The sequence below is a fragment of the Polyodon spathula genome, chromosome 26, assembly GCF_017654505.1.
Source record: "Polyodon spathula isolate WHYD16114869_AA chromosome 26, ASM1765450v1, whole genome shotgun sequence".
Taxonomy (NCBI): Eukaryota; Metazoa; Chordata; class Actinopteri; order Acipenseriformes; family Polyodontidae; genus Polyodon; species Polyodon spathula.
Genome location: NC_054559.1, coordinates 9,810,592 through 9,831,576, shown reverse-complemented (window position 1 = coordinate 9,831,576; position 20,985 = coordinate 9,810,592). Strand labels below are relative to the sequence as shown.

Sequence of the window (20,985 nt, the reverse complement as noted above, 5' to 3'; positions counted from 1 at the left end):
ACTAAAGTAATGCAATGCTACAACCTTTATGTTTTCTGTGTGTCAATTTTAAGCAAAATTTAGGTTACATAATCTCAAATTAAAAAAAAACAAAAGCACAGGTTGTCAAAAAAGAAAAAAAAAGTTACCTGTTACTAAACCAATTTGACACGTTGTAAATTCCAAGTAGAATTATTGCAAAATGAATAGAAGGTTTAACTCTTCAGAGTCCGGTCTTTAAAAGTTACAAAGCAAACAAGTTTCTAACAATCCGACAAATAATGAAGCAAGATTTTAATGTTATCTTAATTCTCGCCTAATTATGGACGCATTATAAGAAGGCTATTATTCTACAAAGTCCACGTTTGAATACCTTGACTCTCGGGTGCCAGGTTTTATTGCTCTAACATCAAGCCTCAGGAAACTGAAGCCCTAAGTTAGCTAATGTTTTCAAAGCTAATAAAATTGTCGATTAAGTTGAAAATGTTAATACTCTTTTAAATATTACATAGCACACATTTGCCCCCTGTTATTCTTTGGTACAGAACCTGTAGATATAAAAAAAAAAAAACACTTTACAATGTATAATTCTTTAATTTTGTCATGACCAGTGTTTTGATACAAGTGGTCTGATAATGAGAGCAGTGACAATTTAAGCATTTTATCAATCAATCAATCAATCATTATTTTATATAGGCTCTTTCACAGTGGAACACCATCACAAAGTGCTTTACAAGAAATACAATCCATAATACTTCAAATAGAGAAATGCATAATATATGATATACAGTAGAAAGTACATAAAATACATGATAATAACATAATACATGAAATAGTACACTAAATACAGCGGAAAGTGCATAACATATGAAATAATACACTAAATACAGTGGAAAGTGCAGAATACATGATAGTAACAATATGTGGAATAGTAGCAGCAGCTAATAACAGATATCAGGCTTAAGGAGCATGGAAAGCAAGAGAGAACAGGTGGGTTTTCATAGTTGATTTAAAGCGAGCGACGGTTGGAGCATCACTAACCAAAGCTGGGAGAGAGTTCCAGAGTCGGAGCCATGAAGCTAAATGAGCGTTGTCCAAGTGTGGTGCGCTTTTGCTTGGGGATAACAAGTAAGCCAGAGTCAGAGGACCTCAGCTTGCAAGCAGGGACATACCGGGTCAGCTGGTTGAGGAGGTACTCGGGACTAATGTAATGAAGGGCGTTGTAGGTGAGCAGGAGAGTTTTGAACATAATCCTGAACTTTACAGGTAGCCAGTGCAGCTGGGCAAGACGGGGGGTGATGGGATCAGGTTTTTTAAGTTAAGGATCCTGGCAGCAGCATTCTGAACTAGCTGCAGTTGGTTTATGGTGCGTGCCTGGTGACCACCATATAGAGAGTTGCAGTAGTCGAGCCAAGAGGAGACAAACACATGACAAAGTATCTCCGCATCCGGGAAGGAAAGGTAGGGATGGACTTTGAAGATGTTTCTAAGATGGTAGAAGAAAATTAGCAGACGTCCAGGCCTCGAGGTCTTGAATGCAGGCAGAGAGACGGACCATGGCAGAGGGTTTACCAGGGTCGAGTTTTAAGTAGAGCTGGGTGTCGTCAGCATAGGAGTGAAACATGAGGTTGTGTTGGCGGATGAGGTAGCCCAAAGGAAACATGTAGATATTGAAGAGAAAGGGCCCAAGAACAGATCCTTGGGGGACACCACTAGTGACTGGGTTTATAACACCACTGTGTCCAGCATAAAAAAAACAGACTGCATGCGTCTAGATAGGTAAGGAGAGACAGGTTCCAGAGATCCCAGCATACTTCTGAAGCTGGTCAAGAAGAATGCCATGATCTATAGGTCAAGAAGGACAAGCACAGACGGAGCACCAGCATCAGCATTGAGCAGAAGATCATTCACAATCCGGAGCAGAGCAGTTTCAGTTCTGTGATGTGGCCGGAAACCACACTGTAGAGCTTCAAGCAGATTGTTGTCCATGAGATTTTTCAACAGCTGACTGGTTACAGCCCTTTCGGGAGTCTTTGAGAGAAAAGGGAGATTGGAGATGGGACTGAAATTAAATAAGTCATCCAGGTCAAGGGAGGGTTTTTTGAGTACCGGCGAGACTCTGGCAAGCTTGAGGGCAGCAGGAACCGAGCCAGAGTTCAGGGACAGGTTAAGTGTTTATAATAGAGGGAGCAAGATCAGAAGCACAGAGACGGACAAGGTTAGTTGGCCAGGGGTCCAGGGGGCACGTGGCAGTAGTTGATTTCAACAGTAAGCTAGAAAATTCAGCAATGGAGAGAGGGGAAAAGAGGAAAGGACAGGAGAAGCAACCGGAGGAGCATTGAGGTGGAAAAGATTACCGAAACAGTTGGACCTAAATATATGCAGTATTTGAATAAATTCATAGCACACTAGTCCAGCCTCAACACTGCTTCATTGATCATGTCACTTACTTGACCGATCAAGCTGAATCTTTTACTGAATGGAAATTTCCCAGCTCTACAGGGATGATGGAAACGATATCTGCAAATGGTTTGAGTCGTCAAGGCTTTGGGATTTTTACCCTCTTAGTGTAATTATGCCTAACTGTAGCTTGTACTCTCATGGAAAAAAAAAAAGTGAGACGCTGCTGCACAAAAGAGATACAGGTTTTATTATATAGGGCCCTATTCACACAGCTCCACAAACACTATTGTAAAGAAGTTCTACTTAGAGATTGTTTTTGATAGACTTGATCAGGGTACGCCAACTGTTGAGTATTGAGTAACTGTTGAGTTGTGTAACGGAAGAAAATAACTTTACTTAAGATTGCCCATCAATATCAGTATATATTTTAATCATTTATAAAGTTCTTAAAAATAAGTCTTGCGATATTCATATTTTACTGAATGAATTGTGCATTTACACTAACAGAATACTAGGAGATGATGCAGCCTTTAAATAATTACTGTATATTAAAACTCGCACCTGAACTGGACAGCCAGGCACTATAAATCAGGTGAAAGGTGAAATATATTTCCAACATTTAAAAAAAAAGATTTTAATTTGCCAAAAAGGTAAACAGACTATATTAATATTATTATTTTTAAAACAAATGGACTTTGAATGTTTACTGAAGCAGTAAATATATGGTGCTTGCGTAGCAACCAGTAAGCTGATAGTGAAGGCTTGGGGGAGAACCTGGTTTACTATACTAATAAAATACCTCAATACTAATAACCTTCCTTTTATGTACGTCTCTGGGCTCCAAAAATAAACTTGGAGTGGAAAAGACTTTATCGTCATGTAGAATACATGTTTTGACAGGAAGCCAAGTATTGTTCAAATTTAAACAGTGGCAGATCAAAACATACCTAACTGGGCTCTTTTAAGATCATTTCAATATTGTGTTTGCAAACAGCCTCATAACTCCGACAGCATTGCATGCGGATTCTGTTCTGCCAGACAGAACTGTCTGCTAAACTGGCAACAACTTTCATCCGTTTCTTCCAATCATGGTGACTGCCTAACAATAACCCCTTGTCTAAACCAAATCTCGGGATTGCCTAATAACCCTTACAAAAGTCTACCCTAGTAAAAGCATATCACAGTGTAATAAAGCATAGTGAAAACATGGTAAAGCATTGGTAAGCACCATAAAGACCAGTGAGGTATTGTAAAGCATATAAATAAACATAGCAAACCAGGGTGAGCTATAGCTCAAGAGAATGCTACAAACAATATTTCTAATTCTGTCCCCCTGGTTTACCTGTTAAAGATTTCCTATGTGTGGTAAAAAAAAAAAAAATAATAATAATAAAATAGATAAAAAGCTATGGATGTTCTATATTACAACCCACCCACACAATTCAACAATCATCTTCTAAAGACGCTTAGAATAACTAAGTGCTGATTAACTACTTTTAGAAAAAAAAAAAGATTCAAGCAGATAATGTTGAAAAGCACACATACGCACAGGAAATCAAAGAGAGGAGGGAGGAAAGAGGTAGAGTTTTATAAGGGGCACCGTGACCACTTACTTCAAAACACAGCAAATTGCAATATAAAATAGCCTTTCACCACCTCTGTATATTTGAATACCGAACAACACAATACAAAGAGCCTTTCTAATTGTTTGTTGCATTAAATGAACAGTATACACATTGGTATGTTCTGTAAAGGACAATGCAATTTGTTACATATATGGTATGTGTGAGATTTTAAAGAGCTGTAAAGGTGCATGCAATGCTTCTCTTTAAGATTTCCCAAATCAAATGTTAGTGCCATTTTCTACTGCACTGATTAAGACCTTAGATAGTCACTTATTATCCCAGATATTAACACACATATAATATAGTATTATCTAAAAAATGATCAGAGAGTATTTACTCTAGAATACAATAAGAAAGGATTATTACAGTTTAGTTTTTAATATTGCAGTATATGGGTATTCAGGATTGAAACAAAATGTCTGCATTGTCTTCCAAAAAATCTGTCTGTATTGTTCTAGATGCCAATGTCCTTGCCGATACATTCTAGTGATTTTGTCTGTGTGGTAAATGGGTTGAAAAACAAGGCTGCATCCTTGAATGCACTGATACAAGCTGTTTCTGTTCAGGATGACAGTGGGTACCCACCTGCACTTTTCTTCTCTTAAAAACAACACAACAAACACTACACATGAAGGGCCCTTTATGGAAATGCATTTCAGTTACAAAGGGCTGGTTTTAATAAACATGCAATAAGACATTGACAAATGAATGAAAATAGAAACTAGATTACAGACTTGATATCCATTTGCCATTGAAGCTTTCACATATTTTACCAGTTGAGATGCTCATAGAAAGCCAAGGAATGTTATCTACAGTATAATGATGTGGTGCATATTTCCTGAATAGGATCTAATACCTGAACGTGTATTGGAAATGTAACTGGAGTAATTAATTACATTGTGTGTCTTGAGAAAAAGGGCAAACTACTGTGTCTTAAGAAAAAGGGCCCCTTTTCCTGGCAGGAATACTGAACTGGAGATGACCAAGCAAGGACTGGGCAAGGACAAAAGGACAGTTGAACAGATAAGTAAAACTGCAACCACAATTAGGTTAGTGCACGGAAGAAATAAAACATACATCTGTAAGTCCCAACTGCAACAACAAGCAGTTGACGCAAGGAATGTATACAGTATATATGTCCTGAGGAAAGTAGCAATTCAGCAGATTGAAAAGACTATAAATATTCAAGCAAAACTAAACATTTTGTGCTCCACATCGATTGCTAAACAAGGTGCTGTCACTCTGCTAAACGAAGCTGCAACTCTGGGACTCTGCCTGACAACAGGACCCAAGTAGAGTCAACAACCAAACGAGACGAGATTGAGGTCGGGCTGCAGGACTGCCGTAAAACTTACAGAGACTTTTATTAGACAAACCAGTCTGAGTCTGCTGTACACCTAAAACCACAGCATCCAAAAGAGGGTGCCCTGCTACCTGCGTAGCTAAAGATTCAGCCAAGAGGACAGAGTGAATGGGGATTGGAGACTTTGTTGCGGAGAGCTTTTTATATTGGACACACTGTTGCCCAATATGGAGTACATGTGTCTTGTCATGGCCACAGCTGCTAGGTGGGTACAATTACGCTAGGGATTCATTCAAAGGGGAGCATACTCCAATGTTCATTCCCTAGCAGAAAATGCTTTGCTGACAGAATTGATCTTCGTGGCACTATATGGACTTGGTATTTTATGTATTCTGATTGGTATGGAAGGCCAAAATATTGAGTGACCATATCTAATAATAGATTCAATGTCAGATCTTTCAACACTTTTAACATCTTTACCCAATGCCAAGTCCATATACCACCACTAATTGGACGGGAATGGCAGATGTAAGGCAACTTTTAATTGGATAATTTATTACACGTGCTAATTTCTATATTTAAGTTATTGGTTCTCATTTCATTTTCAGCGATCTAAATGGCCAAATTAGTATGCTTATCAATTAGAATTACCAGAGTTACTAAAGTCAAATATTTGAAATGCATACTAAATAATGTGTTTTTTGACCGAGGTGGCCTTCCGTAGATTGGTACAAATCAATACGTGTACTAAATATTTGAAACGCTTAGTAAAATAATGCGTTTTTGACCTTGGTGGCCTTCCATATCCGCAACCCCCAACACACAAACACGTGTACACAAACACACAGCTCCCGAACGCTGGAGGCTGAAGTGCTGTGAAGAATATTTTGTTTTGAGGAATTACATAACGTTTGATATTCTTGAAACTTGTTTTGACTTTTGTTATTAAAGCCTGCACACTATATAACACACAATAGAATAAAATGTAAGTACTGCCTGTAGTAAGTAAGGCTCTGTAACACCTCTGGGAATATGCTGACAACAGCACCCTCTGATGGTCATAGTTCTAAATACACTGCTCTAATTTTTTTTTTTTGTTCCTGGGTAGTAAGTGTTATTTCCTAATTGCTTATGCCTCAAAAGTATAGAAAATGGCTATTATTCCCCACAAACTTTGCTTTCGTGACCAGGACAGTGATATTTTAAAATATCACTATTTCCAGTGGGAAAATGGGCAAATGTGTGTCTTTTCATTCACATAAAGTCAGAAAAAAACAACATATGACTCCAAATTAACATGTATTTATACTAAAGTAATACAAAGATGACTACAAAAGATTTAGAAGTGAGTAGTTTTTCGAGATTTACAATTATACTGTAAATACATGTTAATTTGGATTCATATGTTGTTTTTTTCTGACTTTATGTGAACGAAAAGACACACATTTGCCCATTTTCCCATTGGAAATAATATTTTAAAATATCACTGTCCTGGTCACAAAAGCAAAGTTTGTGGGGAATAATAGCCATTTTCTATATTTTTGCGGCATAAGCAATTAGGAAGTAACACTTACTACCCAGGAACAAAAATTGTGTTACATAGTGTAATTCCTTACCTGGTGGAGTCTGTTCCATTTGCACTGTTATTAAAACAGCTTCCTGTAATGCAATTACTACCTACATAATGTTTACTGGAATTCATAGTATAAAGTATCTGTGATAGGGTGAAGGTGTGTAAAAAGGGGTGAAGTCTGGTCTCCCAACAGATAGGGAGGCTGGTGAGACTAATTTCTGTACCCTTATCAAGATGGAAATGACAATAGATCTAAAGTCGGGTTGATGCGGCCATCTTGATAAGGGCAGCTACACAGGTGCTCTGGGTTTTCTTGGTTTTCAAAAGATGTCAATCTGTTATTGCTGTCATGTTGAATCTTTGTTCTGTTCCAGCTGTGTTGCCAGGGCTATAGTTTTGTGAATGGCTGGAATGTGACAACTATTGTTGTGTAGTTTGTTGGCCCCAACTCTGTACTCTGTATTTCTTGCTCATTGATACTTACTTGATGTGTAACATAAAAAGGCCCTAGTTGCGGCTGATCAGGAAGTTGGGTTGTATTTTTTTATTCTATACTTCCTAGTAACAAACATATTGTATGCTATGTCTTCCATTAAAACCTGCCAGTATCCAAATGTCTGGAATGTGTGCCATCACACCTTTTCCAGCAGTCCTTTTATGTTACTGCTCTTGCTGAAAAATACACATGGCCTGTGTAATGTTACATGCATGTAAAACCAAACAAATGCTGTACTGTACAATAACGCAATAAGACTCCTATTAGTGATTAGCCATAGTGTATAGGTAACAAGCTCAGGTGTGTCTTATTCAAAACAAGGATTGGATCGAACTGCCATGCAATGGGAGCCATCTTTCCATCCCTGCTGTATATTATTTATGCACTGCATTGATTTCATTTTTTTATATAATATTTCTCAATTTCCATGTATTAGTAGGCCAGCTTTTTTTAAGCTGATTTAAAAAAAAAAAAAAAAAAAAAAAAAAAAAGCACAGGATTTTAATTGTTTTCCCAGTACATGACTGTTAATTGCCAATAGAAATTTACATTTTAACCCCAGCGTGATCAGATAAACCTGGTCTGCAACTAGTGCATTGCTGGAAAAATGCTATTGGAAAACATGATATGGGTGTCCAATCCCTGAGTACCCTTAATGGTTATTTACTGCAATACACAATCCAGACCTTCTGCTTGCAATGAGGCCATACGTCTCCTGGTAACACAGTTATTTTGACTTCATGTTCATTCAATTTTATTATATCTTTTTTGTGAATGGCTGGACTGTGATCACAGTTGTTGTGAAGTCTGTCAACAGCAGCTTGTGTTTTGTTTCTGTTCGTTTAAATAAAGTTGTTTACAAAAAGAAAAAGTTGGCTATTTAAACTTTTTCTTCCCATGCTGCTTTGCTAGTTGGATTTCAAATCGTGCGGGCCAATCAGAAGGTTTTAACGAATGTAGGACTAGATTTGAAACCGAAGCAGCAGTCAGTGAGACTTTACTACTTTACTGCAGGCGGCCTGATTTCTACACGATAGAAATATAGTCTGACATTTTATAGCTTTATCGTGTTAAGCAGGTTTAAATGACCACAAACTTACGTATGACGAGGAGAAATCAAGCACGGAGCGCTACAGTTGAGCAAAGTTTTGATTTAAATTAGGAACAACGGGAGAAAGCCGTGTATTAAGTAAAGTTATAAGTTTATTTGTTGTATTGCTATACCGTGTATATATATATATATATATATATATATATATATATATATATATATATATATATATACATATATATTTACAGAGGGAGAGCTAGTACATTCTTGACAGGACGCTTGTGTTTTTTCTTAAATACAAAATGACCACCGTTGCAGCTAAACCATTGAAACAAGTGGTCCCAATCGATCCTTCAAAATCGGCACCTCTAAAAGAAATTCCAGATATTCTAGTGGACCCCAGAACCAAGAAGCGGTACTTAAGAGGCCGATTTTTGGGGAAAGGCGGGTTTGCAAAATGCTACGAAATTACAGATATGGACACTAAGGAGGTTTTCGCCGGGAAGGTGGTGCCCAAATCTATGCTGCTTAAGCCCCACCAAAAGGAGAAAATGTCTATGGAAATCACCATTCACAGAAGTTTGAGCCACGCAAATGTCGTTGGGTTTCACGGTTTTTTTGAGAGTGATGATTTTGTCTTCGTCGTCCTGGAAATCTGCAGAAGGAGGGTAAGTTCAAGCAAGTATGTCGTTAGCGTCAAAAGATTAAAATTTTAAAGCTAAGTACCATGCAGAGTCACCGTAACGACTACAATCTTATTGCGGTTCCAAATGTACTCAAAACCGACACTTTCTGGATCATCCCTAGTGATTTGTAGACTTTCTCTATGCACTGTACTAATTCACTGTCGAACTGTTACGTTTTATGATTGATTAACACACTGAAATCAGTGATTTATAATCTATCAAATGTTTCGTAGTACATAACAAAAAAAACGTATCTACCGATCGAATTTCTGTCTAAATAACATTGTTTTTTTCCCCCAGAGCAACCGTTTTTTAAACCCAAAGCATTTGTTTTGAGCACAAGCTCCAGATTGCTATGGTTTTGCGCGCCCCCTGCAGTCCCGGAACGCAAGTCTCTGTGGCGTTCCGTGTATGGATGTTCCAATGGGATTTATAATCCGGTCTCAAATGTTCTAATTAATTGAGCTCCAAGCGCAAACACCGAAGCACCGTTTGCCATGTAAAAACGGAGGTACTTAATATGAGAGTATTCTATATCCCCCCTTATATCATCAACGCCGACAAATTGTTTTAAATGTCTGGTGTACAGGGCAAGAATCGGCGATTAAATTGACGCGTTTTCAGTTTAAATGTGCCTAGTTTTCTTTATAAAGCGTAAGGCCATAAATGGGGAAATCACTAACTGGTATCAGGTTATGTCTAGTAATATTTATTGACTGCTTTATTAACATTACATTTTTGGAATAAAAGGAAACGTAGAAAATCTGACCTGGTTTGTCATGTTGATGGCATGTGTACTAGGTGCTTTTGTACTGCAAATAAACTTGACTCTGTTTTATTTCAGTCTCTGCTGGAGTTGCACAAAAGAAGAAAAGCTTTGACTGAGCCCGAAGCGCGTTACTACATGAGACAGACCATTACAGGATGCCTCTATCTTCACAACAGCAGGGTGATTCACAGAGATCTCAAGCTGGGCAACCTCTTTCTCAGTGATGACATGGAGGTCAAAATAGGTAATCCTTTTCAGTCTCATGCCATTGAAAAGTAAAGGGATTTGGTTGGACTTGGTTCATCTCATTGTGCTGTAAAACATCAGTGGTTTTAGTTTTGTGTAAAGTTATTTGGCTACGTTAAACATAGCTTAAATGTTTATCCACAGGTGATTTTGGTCTGGCCACCAAGATAGAGTATGATGGAGAGCGAAAGAAGACTCTGTGCGGGACGCCAAACTACATCGCGCCTGAAGTGCTGTGCAAAAAAGGCCACAGCTTCGAAGTGGACATCTGGTCCCTCGGCTGCATTCTGTAAGCAATGGAAGTGGGTACGAATGTCAGAAATCTGCAGTTCACGTAGCGCCGTACTCTAAGAGCTTGCTTTGTTTTAGGTACACCTTGTTGGTGGGGAAGCCTCCGTTTGAAACGTCATGCCTTAAAGAGACGTACATCAGAATTAAGAAGAATGACTATACGGTTCCTAGAGTAAGTATCTGGAGCGGGTGGTTCCTAGTGTTTCCACAGGTCACAGCAAGCTCAGAAATGGTACTTGGTGTGTGTTGTTTTCCAGCACATCAACCCAGTGGCAGCTGCTCTGATGAAGAAGATGCTGCAGGCTGACCCGACGACCCGCCCCACGATTGCGGAGCTGCTCAATGACGAGTTCTTCACTACTGGCTACATCCCCCAGCACCTCCCAACCACCTGCCTGACTGTAGCACCCCGCTTCTCCATCGCACCCAGCAGCATCGACGCCAGCTTGAGGAAACCACTCACATCACTCAACAAAGGTAACCTAAATAACCAACTACCTGTTGGTCTAATGCAGTGGTAGCCAACCCTGGTCCTGGAGAGATGTGGGTTTCCTTTTTATTTTATTTTTATTTGTTTAGTTCCACCTGTTGTCAGTTACTTAATTCAACCAGTTATGTTTAATTGGTCAATGCTAACTTTGTTTCTGAGACTTTAGCCGTTGATTTAAAGACACCCAGAAAATCTACAGGATTATGACTCCAGGACCAGGGTTGCCCTGAAATGTATTGCATGAACAGATTTTGACACAGGCTATTGAGTGTTTCCTGTAAAATGTCCTCTCCCAAATGATGGTATTTGTTGGCACCACCTCTATAGTCACACACAAACTTGCTGCTTATCCTTGTATGTCTTGAAAGCTGCTGTTGCGTTGTCTCACTGTACCCTTCGTCTTTTTTGACGCTTCAGGAAGTCCTGTTGATAAAATGGCAAAACAGGAAGAGAAGGAAGACATGCAGTACAGGTAAGAAATCTATTCTTTGAGATTTGCAGGTCTGATTCTTATTGCTGCAATTGTCAAGTCTGAATCCTTTCTTTTGTTAAGTAGCAAACCCAATTTGAATATTTCCATTAAAAGCCTTTGTTGTGGTGAGGGGGGTGTGTTGTTTCTGTGGCGCTTTATTTAATAGAAACTCTGATTTTTTTCAGGGAAATGGGTGAGGCTAGTGAAAGCCACCTGCAAGACCTGCTGCAGCAGCTCACCAGTGTTAATGCAGCCAAACCATCAGAAAGGGCTCTGATCAGACAAGGTAAGCAGACTGCTTGGACTTCATTCTGTGTCTGTGAAACTGTATCTCACCTGACTGTGGAAACAGAAAATTCGACATCTGTGCTTAAATAGTTGAATACCAATAGTTCTATAATCATGATGTAAGATGCCAATCTGTATTCAACAGACTTTCTGGATGTGCTTTTGTGTTGAGTACTTTGTACAACACAAGCGTGTGAACTCTAGTTTCAGTTAACGTGTGTGTTTGTTACTCTTGTCTACAGAGGAAACTGAACATCCTGCTTGTATTCCTATCTTCTGGATCAGCAAGTGGGTGGACTATTCAGACAAATATGGTTTGGGTAAGTGGAGTCTGTCATGGGCTTGTACAGTGAAACCCGAATGAAGCAAACCCACAATCTTCCCTGTATAAACAAGTGACAGTTGTGCCAATGTGCAACCACCAATGCCAAGTTACTTTGGTTAATTTAGGTTGCACAGAAACAACATCTACCAAACTAGCTGTAAATTGAGTTTAAGTGCCTGTAGTAACATTATGGCTCTTCCCCCTGGTGCAGGTTACCAGCTGTGTGACAACAGCGTCGGCGTTCTGTTCAATGACTCGACAAGGCTGATCATGTACAACGACGGAGACAGTCTGCAGTACATCGAGAGAAACAACTCTGAGTCTTACCTGAGTGTGCGCTCCTACCCCTCTGCACTGACCAAGAAAGTGAGTCCACGCAGTGTACAAAACCATGCTTTGGAATGATTAGGGGTGGCTCGGCAGAATTCCCAGTGTAGGTTTTCCATTTTACAGTAGTCTCTGATTTCTAAACTGTACATTAACTTAAATCTGTGATTAGACACTGTATTCATTTACTCCTATTTGGGGAGTGTAGCGCTGTTCTCAAACTTGCACAGTTTAATTCTGACCTTCCTCCCCTCTCCAGATCACTTTGCTGAAGTATTTCAGAAACTACATGAGTGAGCACCTGCTCAAGGCAGGGGCTAACATCACTCCCCGGGACGGTGACGAGCTGGCACGACTGCCTTTCCTGCGATACTGGTTCAGGACAAAGAGCGCCATCGTGCTACACCTCAGCAACGGCACTGTGCAAATCAACTTCTTCCAGGTAAGCAGCTGTATCAGCTCCAGCTAGTCCCTTCAACTGAGAAGGGTTCATGCAAGATTACGGCTGCCTTGGAAAGCCCTATCCTATTGTATGAGAAACAGTGTCCTTATCTAGACATCTAGGTCTTTTTTTTTTTTTTTTTTTTTTTTTTTTTTTTTTAAATATGGAGAACAATGGCTTCTAATTTTAAAGGCATGCTGTCCTTTTTATTGTAATGCAAGTATGGGGAAAATCAACTAGTGATCTAAGGATGTCAATTCAGTTACATTAACATGTGTGTAGAGTTTGCCCTGTGCATACTTATCCCTTTGCAGTCCAGTTATTCAGCACTTGTCAGGGTCAATGTGTTTTCACATGCGCGGTTTAAAAAATTCTGAGTAAAACAGATTTAAAAGGCACTGCATAGCAATGAAACTCAGAACTGCATCTCCAGCCAAGCACCAACCCCTGTTCACTGTATTTAACATACCTCTTCATAGTTGTGCATACTGGTAAATCCTCTCCTGATCACTTGTTTTGTCACCAAACTCCTCAATAATGCGATCAAAGTCATTTATTTTATTACTATAACATGTCAACAAGCTCTGGAAATGTCTGATTCTTTGAGCGCTGGATGCGGAAGCAGCTCTTTGTTTTGTGTCTGTGTTGCTCAGATACACTCCTTTTTATTATTTTTCGGCTCCTATCTGTCTGATTCGGCCATTTTAAAGGTTTTTCTCTGCTTTTTTTCTGGAGAAACAACTAGAGACCTACGCTTGATGTCTTTGTCAGACAGGGTCCGACATAAGACCGCAAAGGGTTAACTTTAGACGGTTTGTTTGATAGTAGTTAGTAAGTTTTAATGTTGCAAATGGGTACTTTTTCTTAATAGCCTCGGCACTTTCGCCAAAACCTTTTAGTCAGACAGGGTCCGACATAAGACCGCAAAGGGTTAACTTTAGACGGTTTGTTTGATAGTAGTTAGTAAGTTTTAATGTTGCAAATGGGTACTTTTTCTTAATAGCCTCGGCACTTTCGCCAAAACCTTTTAGTACAGGTAAGTGAACTAAAATTTTCAGTGACTGCAAGTAAACAAGGTTGACGTTTATTCTTGACCCATTGTTCACAATACCTGTGTACACTCCTCGTTCTGTTTTCTCCGGCAGGATCACACGAAGGTCATCCTCTGTCCGCTCATGGCAGCGGTCACCTTTATTGACGAACAGCGGGAGTTCCGCACCTACAAGCTGAGTCTGATTGAGGAGCATGGCTGCTGCAAGGAGCTGGCCAGCCGGCTGCGCTATGCACGCACCATGGTGGAGAAACTACTGGCGCCCAAGTCTACTGCGGTGCGCAAGAACTCTGCAGTCACGGAGCACACCTGAACAGGGCCACCAGCCAAGCGAACTCTGCTCCTAACTTAATGTGTTATGTAAATACACCTGTCTTATTTTAATTGGTTTTTTTTTTTTTTTTTTTTTTTTAAATGAGCAGTTCTCTGTGTCTTAAGTACTACTGTGAATGGAGACACTTGGTATGTATTTCTGTTCAAAGCATTGTTGAACCTGTAAATAAGGGCGAATTCTGGGTTTTCACTGTATTGGTGAGGGTGTAGTTTGCTCCATAATACCTCGTTCAGTCTGTAGACCCAGGCTGTGTGTGAAATGTTTATCCAGTGAAGTTCCACTGAGACTGTTTTCAAACTCTAATCAAAACAGTAGGGAAAGGAATGTACCATGTAAGCTGTCGGATGTCTGTGCTATACTGTTGCTCCAAATCCTGTGTCCTGTATTCTTGAACTGTTTTCTTCCAGTTGCTTTTACTGTACTTCCTGTACAAAGTCACTCCGTACAAATGATGTTACAAATGTCTCATCGCTCAAAGATGTGTTTTTTATTGGATATATTGTAAGTGAAATAAAGATTCTTTTCAATACGATTCCTGTGAATTCACTGGTGTGAAATGCATGAAAAGTGCGTTTTAGTTTGGCGGTTAGTTTAATTGTGGTCGTTACAAAATAAAGAAGTGGTTGCCATGTATATGTGAAGAGAAACTAAGTTTTGAGCTTCAAAAATTAATATTTTAAATTGCTTCCACACAAAACCCTCTGGATTTTGTGGGTGTTTTGTTAGGTTTGTTTGTTTGTTTGTTTATGCTCTCAGAAGCAATCTTGACCTCCACTATTTGAGTATTCATTTAACATGCTATACAGGTGATGCACTAAAAGTACAAATTATGTATTAAACTCCAGTACAAAGTGTTCTGAGTGACATTCACAGCACACAAGTAATAATTACAATTATAACAGTTTATCCATTGTGTGGTGTATATATGCAAATTTAATAAAAGCTTTCATAGAAAAGTGCCCATTTTTATACCATGTATTGTAAAATTACATATACATACCCATCAATTGCAGTAACAAATGTTTTTTAAATTTAAGTAACATTTCTGCTAATAAGAGCTACTCCAGGCAGTGTGACCCGGGGTGGATAGAAGTGATGGCACATCTACGCTCCTGGTAATATATTAGATGTGAAATATGAATACCAGTGTGTAAAAATAGATTTTTAGCTAGGTAATCATTTTGGATTTACAGATATAAAATGTGTGAAGGAATAATGTAAATACTACATTGTTGTTGCTTGTCTTTATAGTCCATGTATTAAAGAACAGGTTGTATGTTAAACCTGTACTGCAATTACAAAAATTACAATGGCAAAATTTCAGAATTTCATTTCAGGTTTCTTTATTTTTCCTATGTTTTTAACAATCTATTAAAAACAGATGTGGAAATAAATCAGCAAGTGGTGCCACTGTATTAGTTATCCTTCTGAAACACAATCGAAAAACAAAACAAAGAGACTCACCACAACAGCCACACCTTCATGGACCAGAGTGGTTGAAGAATAGACATTGGTTGCAAACTTTCCAATGTATAAAGAGGGATTGCAGAGAGATGAAAAACTATTAATTTAATATGGCTTTCACTCCAGACTTTGTTCTTTCCATAAATCATTAAATAAAAACCCATTCTTTCCAACCCATCTGTTGCTAAAATAGCAGCCATAGTTTTATAGCTGGAATAAAAGTATCTTCATAGTTAAATCATTACAGGTGTCACCTTCCCAAAGAGTGTGACTTGGAAGATCTGTTATTAATATGGCAAAGCAGTGAGCTGTACCACTGAGGGGTATTTGCAGTCTAAAAATAGGTATTAAAACAGAAAAAAGAGCTTTGCCACATTCAGATGCTTACCTAAAAATGCTAAATTGTAGAATATTTTTAATTTTAAATACATTCTGTTTTCACTATCAGTGAATTATCCAACAAAATAAAAAACACAAATAAACGTAAATGTAAAAATAACAAGACAAGTGAAATGCCCCCTTCTTTAGCAGAAATATTTCCGATCTTTGAAGCAGCTGGTGTTTTTTTCGTTGAAGACATTTTTAAAGAAATCGTGCAGCTCTATGCAGTGTGTGTTCAATCATTTACCAGGCAGAAACTAAACCAGTTGCCAGGTTCCTAAATGCAGTGTAACAGGTAGTGCGTCAATAAGGGAAATGTTTGCTGTATTTATTTTTAAATGATAAAAATATGCATATTTACACTATTTTTTCAGAAATTTACATTTTCACAGGGAACTACATATTACACAGCAATGGGTACATTTCACGGAAAAAGTGGAATCCGTGAATTGTGCCCTTACTCGAGCGCTGTCTTGGTGCTGGCCTGCTCCCTCATGAACTGGTAGCTTATCATGTGAATGCTCTGGGAGTGGAAGGTGAGGTAGCACAGGGTCTCCATGGCCACGTTGAGGAGTGGGATCCTGCAAAGGCTGTCCTGCTGCCAGATATACACCCCCACCACGGGGGAGCCATGGTTCTGAATCCACAGCTTATTCCCCCAGAGTCCCGGTCCACGGTCACCACCAAGCCCACCATTCGAGGCAAAGTGAGCTGATTATTATTGAATCTGGTTCTGTTTTCACAAAGAAACCCAGCTGCACAAATTAATGCATACTGTGAATGTCCTTAAGTTTCTCATGGTAAAAGCATCTTAAAGCGTGCACAGTAAAGAACAAACAGGGGTCACAAACCATATTAAACCCTGTGGTAATCAAAGTCAAACTATGGTAAACACATAACACACAACTACAAAAGGATGTTATGCTTTTATAAGGATTTTGGCACTGCATTATATAATGGCAATAAAAACAGGGTATGCCCAGTATTAGGAAAAAGAAGACACATCATGAGGCGTGGTTCAGCAAAGGAGCTGAATCACAGGATGTGTCTTGTGATGTATTGTAAAGTATATAAGACCTAAAGCAATTAGCTGACGGCTGTATTGTTGGTTTGGGATAATCAAATTGCAACTGCCTTTATTATGTTTAATCACCTTTTTTAAATGCTAGGGATCGCTTACACAAAGTACTAACTGTAGTCATATTTCTCATCACACTGCTGTGCTGAATGGTTGTATGTTGCATTCCACTGAACTTCACGTGTTTTAGTGTCATGCATGGTGATCATGTATTCTGAGTGTCCGATGTACAGCAGTGGCGCAGAGGGACAGATGTTGTTGAGGTCTCCATGGTCAGAGTTGTTTGTTTCTCCCCAGTCTAGGGATCCACTACAAACCATGTGTCATGCTTCTTTCCTGGAAAATTCATAAATAAGTTTTTACATCCTGGCCCCAAACTGGAAAGATATTAACAAATGATACATACCCCCTTCTGGGGGCACAACATTGCAGCAATACAGCAATCCCAACAAGTAACCAGATATGTGTATATACACAGAATAACTTATTATAACTTACAAATAGGGCCCCTTGGTTTTCAATATATTAATTAGCTGTTTGTTTATTTTTAAAAATAGAGTAAATGGTTTGAGAATACAGAAATAGCTGCAATTTCTTTTTAAAGTGTCATTAATATGAGTGCTACAGCAATTCTCCATTAGTGACTGCTTTTAAAAAGTAAATTGTACTTTTATAGCACTACATTAAAATGCCTCAAATCCTTTTTGCAAAGTAAAGGTGTTAGGTGTTAATTTTGAATTGTTGTTACTGTTCAGTGTTCATTATTACACATCAGAAACAATTATAGACAACATACCAGCTGCTGTAATGGTTATTGACCAATTTGGCAGATGTTTGTATCTGGTGTTTTGTCTTGTGGGTTTTAACTGTCAGAACAGACAGTCAACCTCACACAATATTTCCACAATCTGCTGTAATTATTTACTGTCTCTATTTTTTTATTGCTCTTATTTGAATTTGATCTTTTGCTAATGATGTTATTGTACTTTACAACTGCTCTTATCTGTAATGTGATATTCTGAAATGTGATACAGTACATTACAATGTGATATTTTGTAATGTGATACTTTGTGCTGTGATATTTTGTAACAATTACAAGTCGCCCTGGATAAGAGCATCTCTAAATAAATAAATAAATAAATAAATAATGTAGTTTCACTTCAGCATCTGCTGCATATTATATTAATTAAGTGTTAGGAGGAATCTTTTCAATATCTATTGTTAAGGTCAGTAAATGTGCTCCTACTATACAGTGTGTGTTGATGGACATGAATATACAGAGGACAGACAGCCAGCCATGTACAAGGGGAACTGCTACATCATGTGATGAGGCATTACACACAGAGAGAAGCACCACTGAAATGAATTGCAGCCTTTATCAACTTGACAACATAAAATGCAATAAAATACAGTAAAGAAATGCTGGTTTTTAAGAAATTCCATGGTAATGTTAGATCAGACATACTGGTTATTTCTGCAGAGATAGACTTTACAATACAGCTTTACTTGTGCTCTGACAGTCAGTTCAAACAGGGGCACTATAACCTGGTTGCTGTTTTGAGAACAGGATATCCTGGATCCCAGTCCTAAACTGTAATCACAAGAGGAAGGTGTGTTCCAGGCTGCCTGTGGCATTGTGCCAGGCTTGATATTATGAGTTTGTGTTTTAAACCGAACCCAGGCATTTTCAGTAGTTCTCCAGGCATGCATATTCTGCAGAGATGGAAACTACTGTAGTCTCCCATTGCAGCTTTGCCTGAGCAGTTCCTCTCTAAGCTGATTGAGCTCACAGTAAAAAAAGGAATGTCTCAAACTGCTTTAAAATCATCCCCATCCCATGCTGTGTAACACACTGTGACATACTTTGTTTGCAAGTCAGGCTCAAAACTAGCATTCAGGTAAACCGACACGGTATCGATACAGTTAAGTCAATATGCTGAAGCACACGCACAATTTGCCTAACAATTTAAATACTTTAAACAGCTTTACATTTTATGGTGAAGAGTACCTTTATCAGGGCTACACCAAATAATGCCAAAGTAAGTGATATAAGTGATAGCGGTGCCACTTGGGAGAGAGATGCGGATGGATAGTTTGCTTAAATCTTCAGGTGAAATGGATCTTTGCTCCGGAATGAGAGAGAGGGTTGAAGAGATCAAGGCCTCTGGAAAGTGGTCGTCACGGCAACGAGTTCAGAATCCGAACACTGTAGATTTAAACATATATGGATGTGGACAGATATATCGCAACTGTATCGGTACTGTACCGAGGTTAAAAATGCGAGTTAGGACAGAAAGTGGTTTCGTACCAGTATATTCTATACCGAAACAAAAACTGTACTAGTATGGTACGACACACGTGTGAACAGGGATTTTGTTTCACTCATTATTCTGGTCAGTAATACTCCCCCACTATTTTTTTTTTTTTTTTTGTACAGCATTTTTTGGAATATTATTACCACGTGTCCTACTGTGAATAAACATGGAATAAAAACAATGAAATATATTTTAATAGTTTTATCGAGCATTTTCAATTAAACTGTGCATGTTTCTTAATAGTCTTGCATACGCAGACTAAATACTTAATCAGAAAGCAGAACCTCACCAATGGAAATTCTCAAGGAAGGAAAAAAAGCACAGAAAAAATGGGTAGTTGTATTGGTAGGAATTTGCATGAAACCACAAGATTGTTGACAGTTCAGTTTGCTTACATTCTCTAAAGGTATAACTGTACCAGTATATACACAGTACTTTATTTTGAGCTTTTCACAAATTCCTGAATTATTTAAGGGCACACACCTGAGGCTCTAACATTAAAAAAAAAAAAAATTAGCACATTTGTTTAAGGTGAGATAATTCATATAAATGTAATATTGCTTGAGTAAGGACAAGCCTTTATTTAGTATTAGACCATACTAATGGGCCTTTTTTGTTTATTTAGGAGGTGCAGCCACATTGAACTCAAATAGTGGCACTGGCAGGCAGACGTCGCCGAGAGACAGGTAAAATAATCAACAGCTGTTTGGAAAAAGGCAGTAACGGCTGTTGAAGTGGGGTAGGAGTGCAGCCTTCACTAGCCTTGGCTTTTATGCTTTACTTCACTGACCTCATAAGTGCTGGATTTTAATCTGGCTCAGGTCAAAAGTAACACAAGGTTGGTGGTCAGAATGATCAAGTATTGGCTAAAGAACATGCCATTATGTCATTGTTTTTGCTATAATGACTGTGGATATTATATGACATCATCTTCTTTTGTATTGTGGCAGTGCTGCCATCAACCTGTAGAAGCCACAGGTCATTTTGCTCTGTGAATATCAAACAATGCTTATGGTTGGCCCAAAACCAAAACCTACAAAAAGTCAGTAAAATATAGAAAGGTGTATGCAAAGTTTGGGTTAAATCTGAATTTGTAATGAAGATTCCTTAAAGACCTTAAAGAGTGGGGTCCTGAAAATGTTACACTCCCCCATGTGTTGCTACAACTGTTTAAACAACATAAAAACTTTCAAACTTTCTAAGTGGTTCTTAAAGCAGTTACTCAAATATTGTGTTTACAATGCATTTATTTTTGTACTTTTTTGCTGGTATGTTTCTATTGAAAGTTGTATATAACTGCTCATGGTCTTTTAAATATGGGTTTTTGGCTGTGGGAAAGTGTCTTTCTCCATTGCTTTCAGATCTTATTTTAACCTCCTGTAGGAAGAGAATACCTTATTGCATTGGTTTATGAAAAAATAAATAATAAATAAATAACCAAGAGACTCTAAGCAACAGGGTTACAAACCTTTTTTTTTTAATTTTAATTTAAAACAAATTACATGTATTGTGGGTGTCAATACAATTTACACTGAATTACTTGAAAAATAAAATAATTGATAAAATGTGGGTTGAAGCACTTTCTTCCACATTATT

The 20,985-nt window shown here is 38.4% G+C and overlaps 1 protein-coding gene across 1 annotated transcript; it reads left to right on the top strand.

The window, feature by feature from the left end:
• The first annotated feature begins 8,660 nt into the window (after positions 1-8,660).
• LOC121300783 (serine/threonine-protein kinase PLK1-like) lies at positions 8,661-14,661 on the top strand. Its single transcript, XM_041229649.1, has 11 exons — positions 8,661-9,098; positions 9,961-10,129; positions 10,276-10,420; positions 10,501-10,594; positions 10,680-10,899; positions 11,330-11,384; positions 11,570-11,670; positions 11,915-11,992; positions 12,209-12,363; positions 12,584-12,766; positions 13,912-14,661. Exons 1-11 carry the CDS (start codon positions 8,733-8,735, stop codon positions 14,128-14,130), a joined length of 1,785 nt encoding a protein of 594 aa, XP_041085583.1. The 5' UTR covers positions 8,661-8,732; the 3' UTR covers positions 14,131-14,661.
• Positions 14,662-20,985: the final 6,324 nt, after the last annotated feature.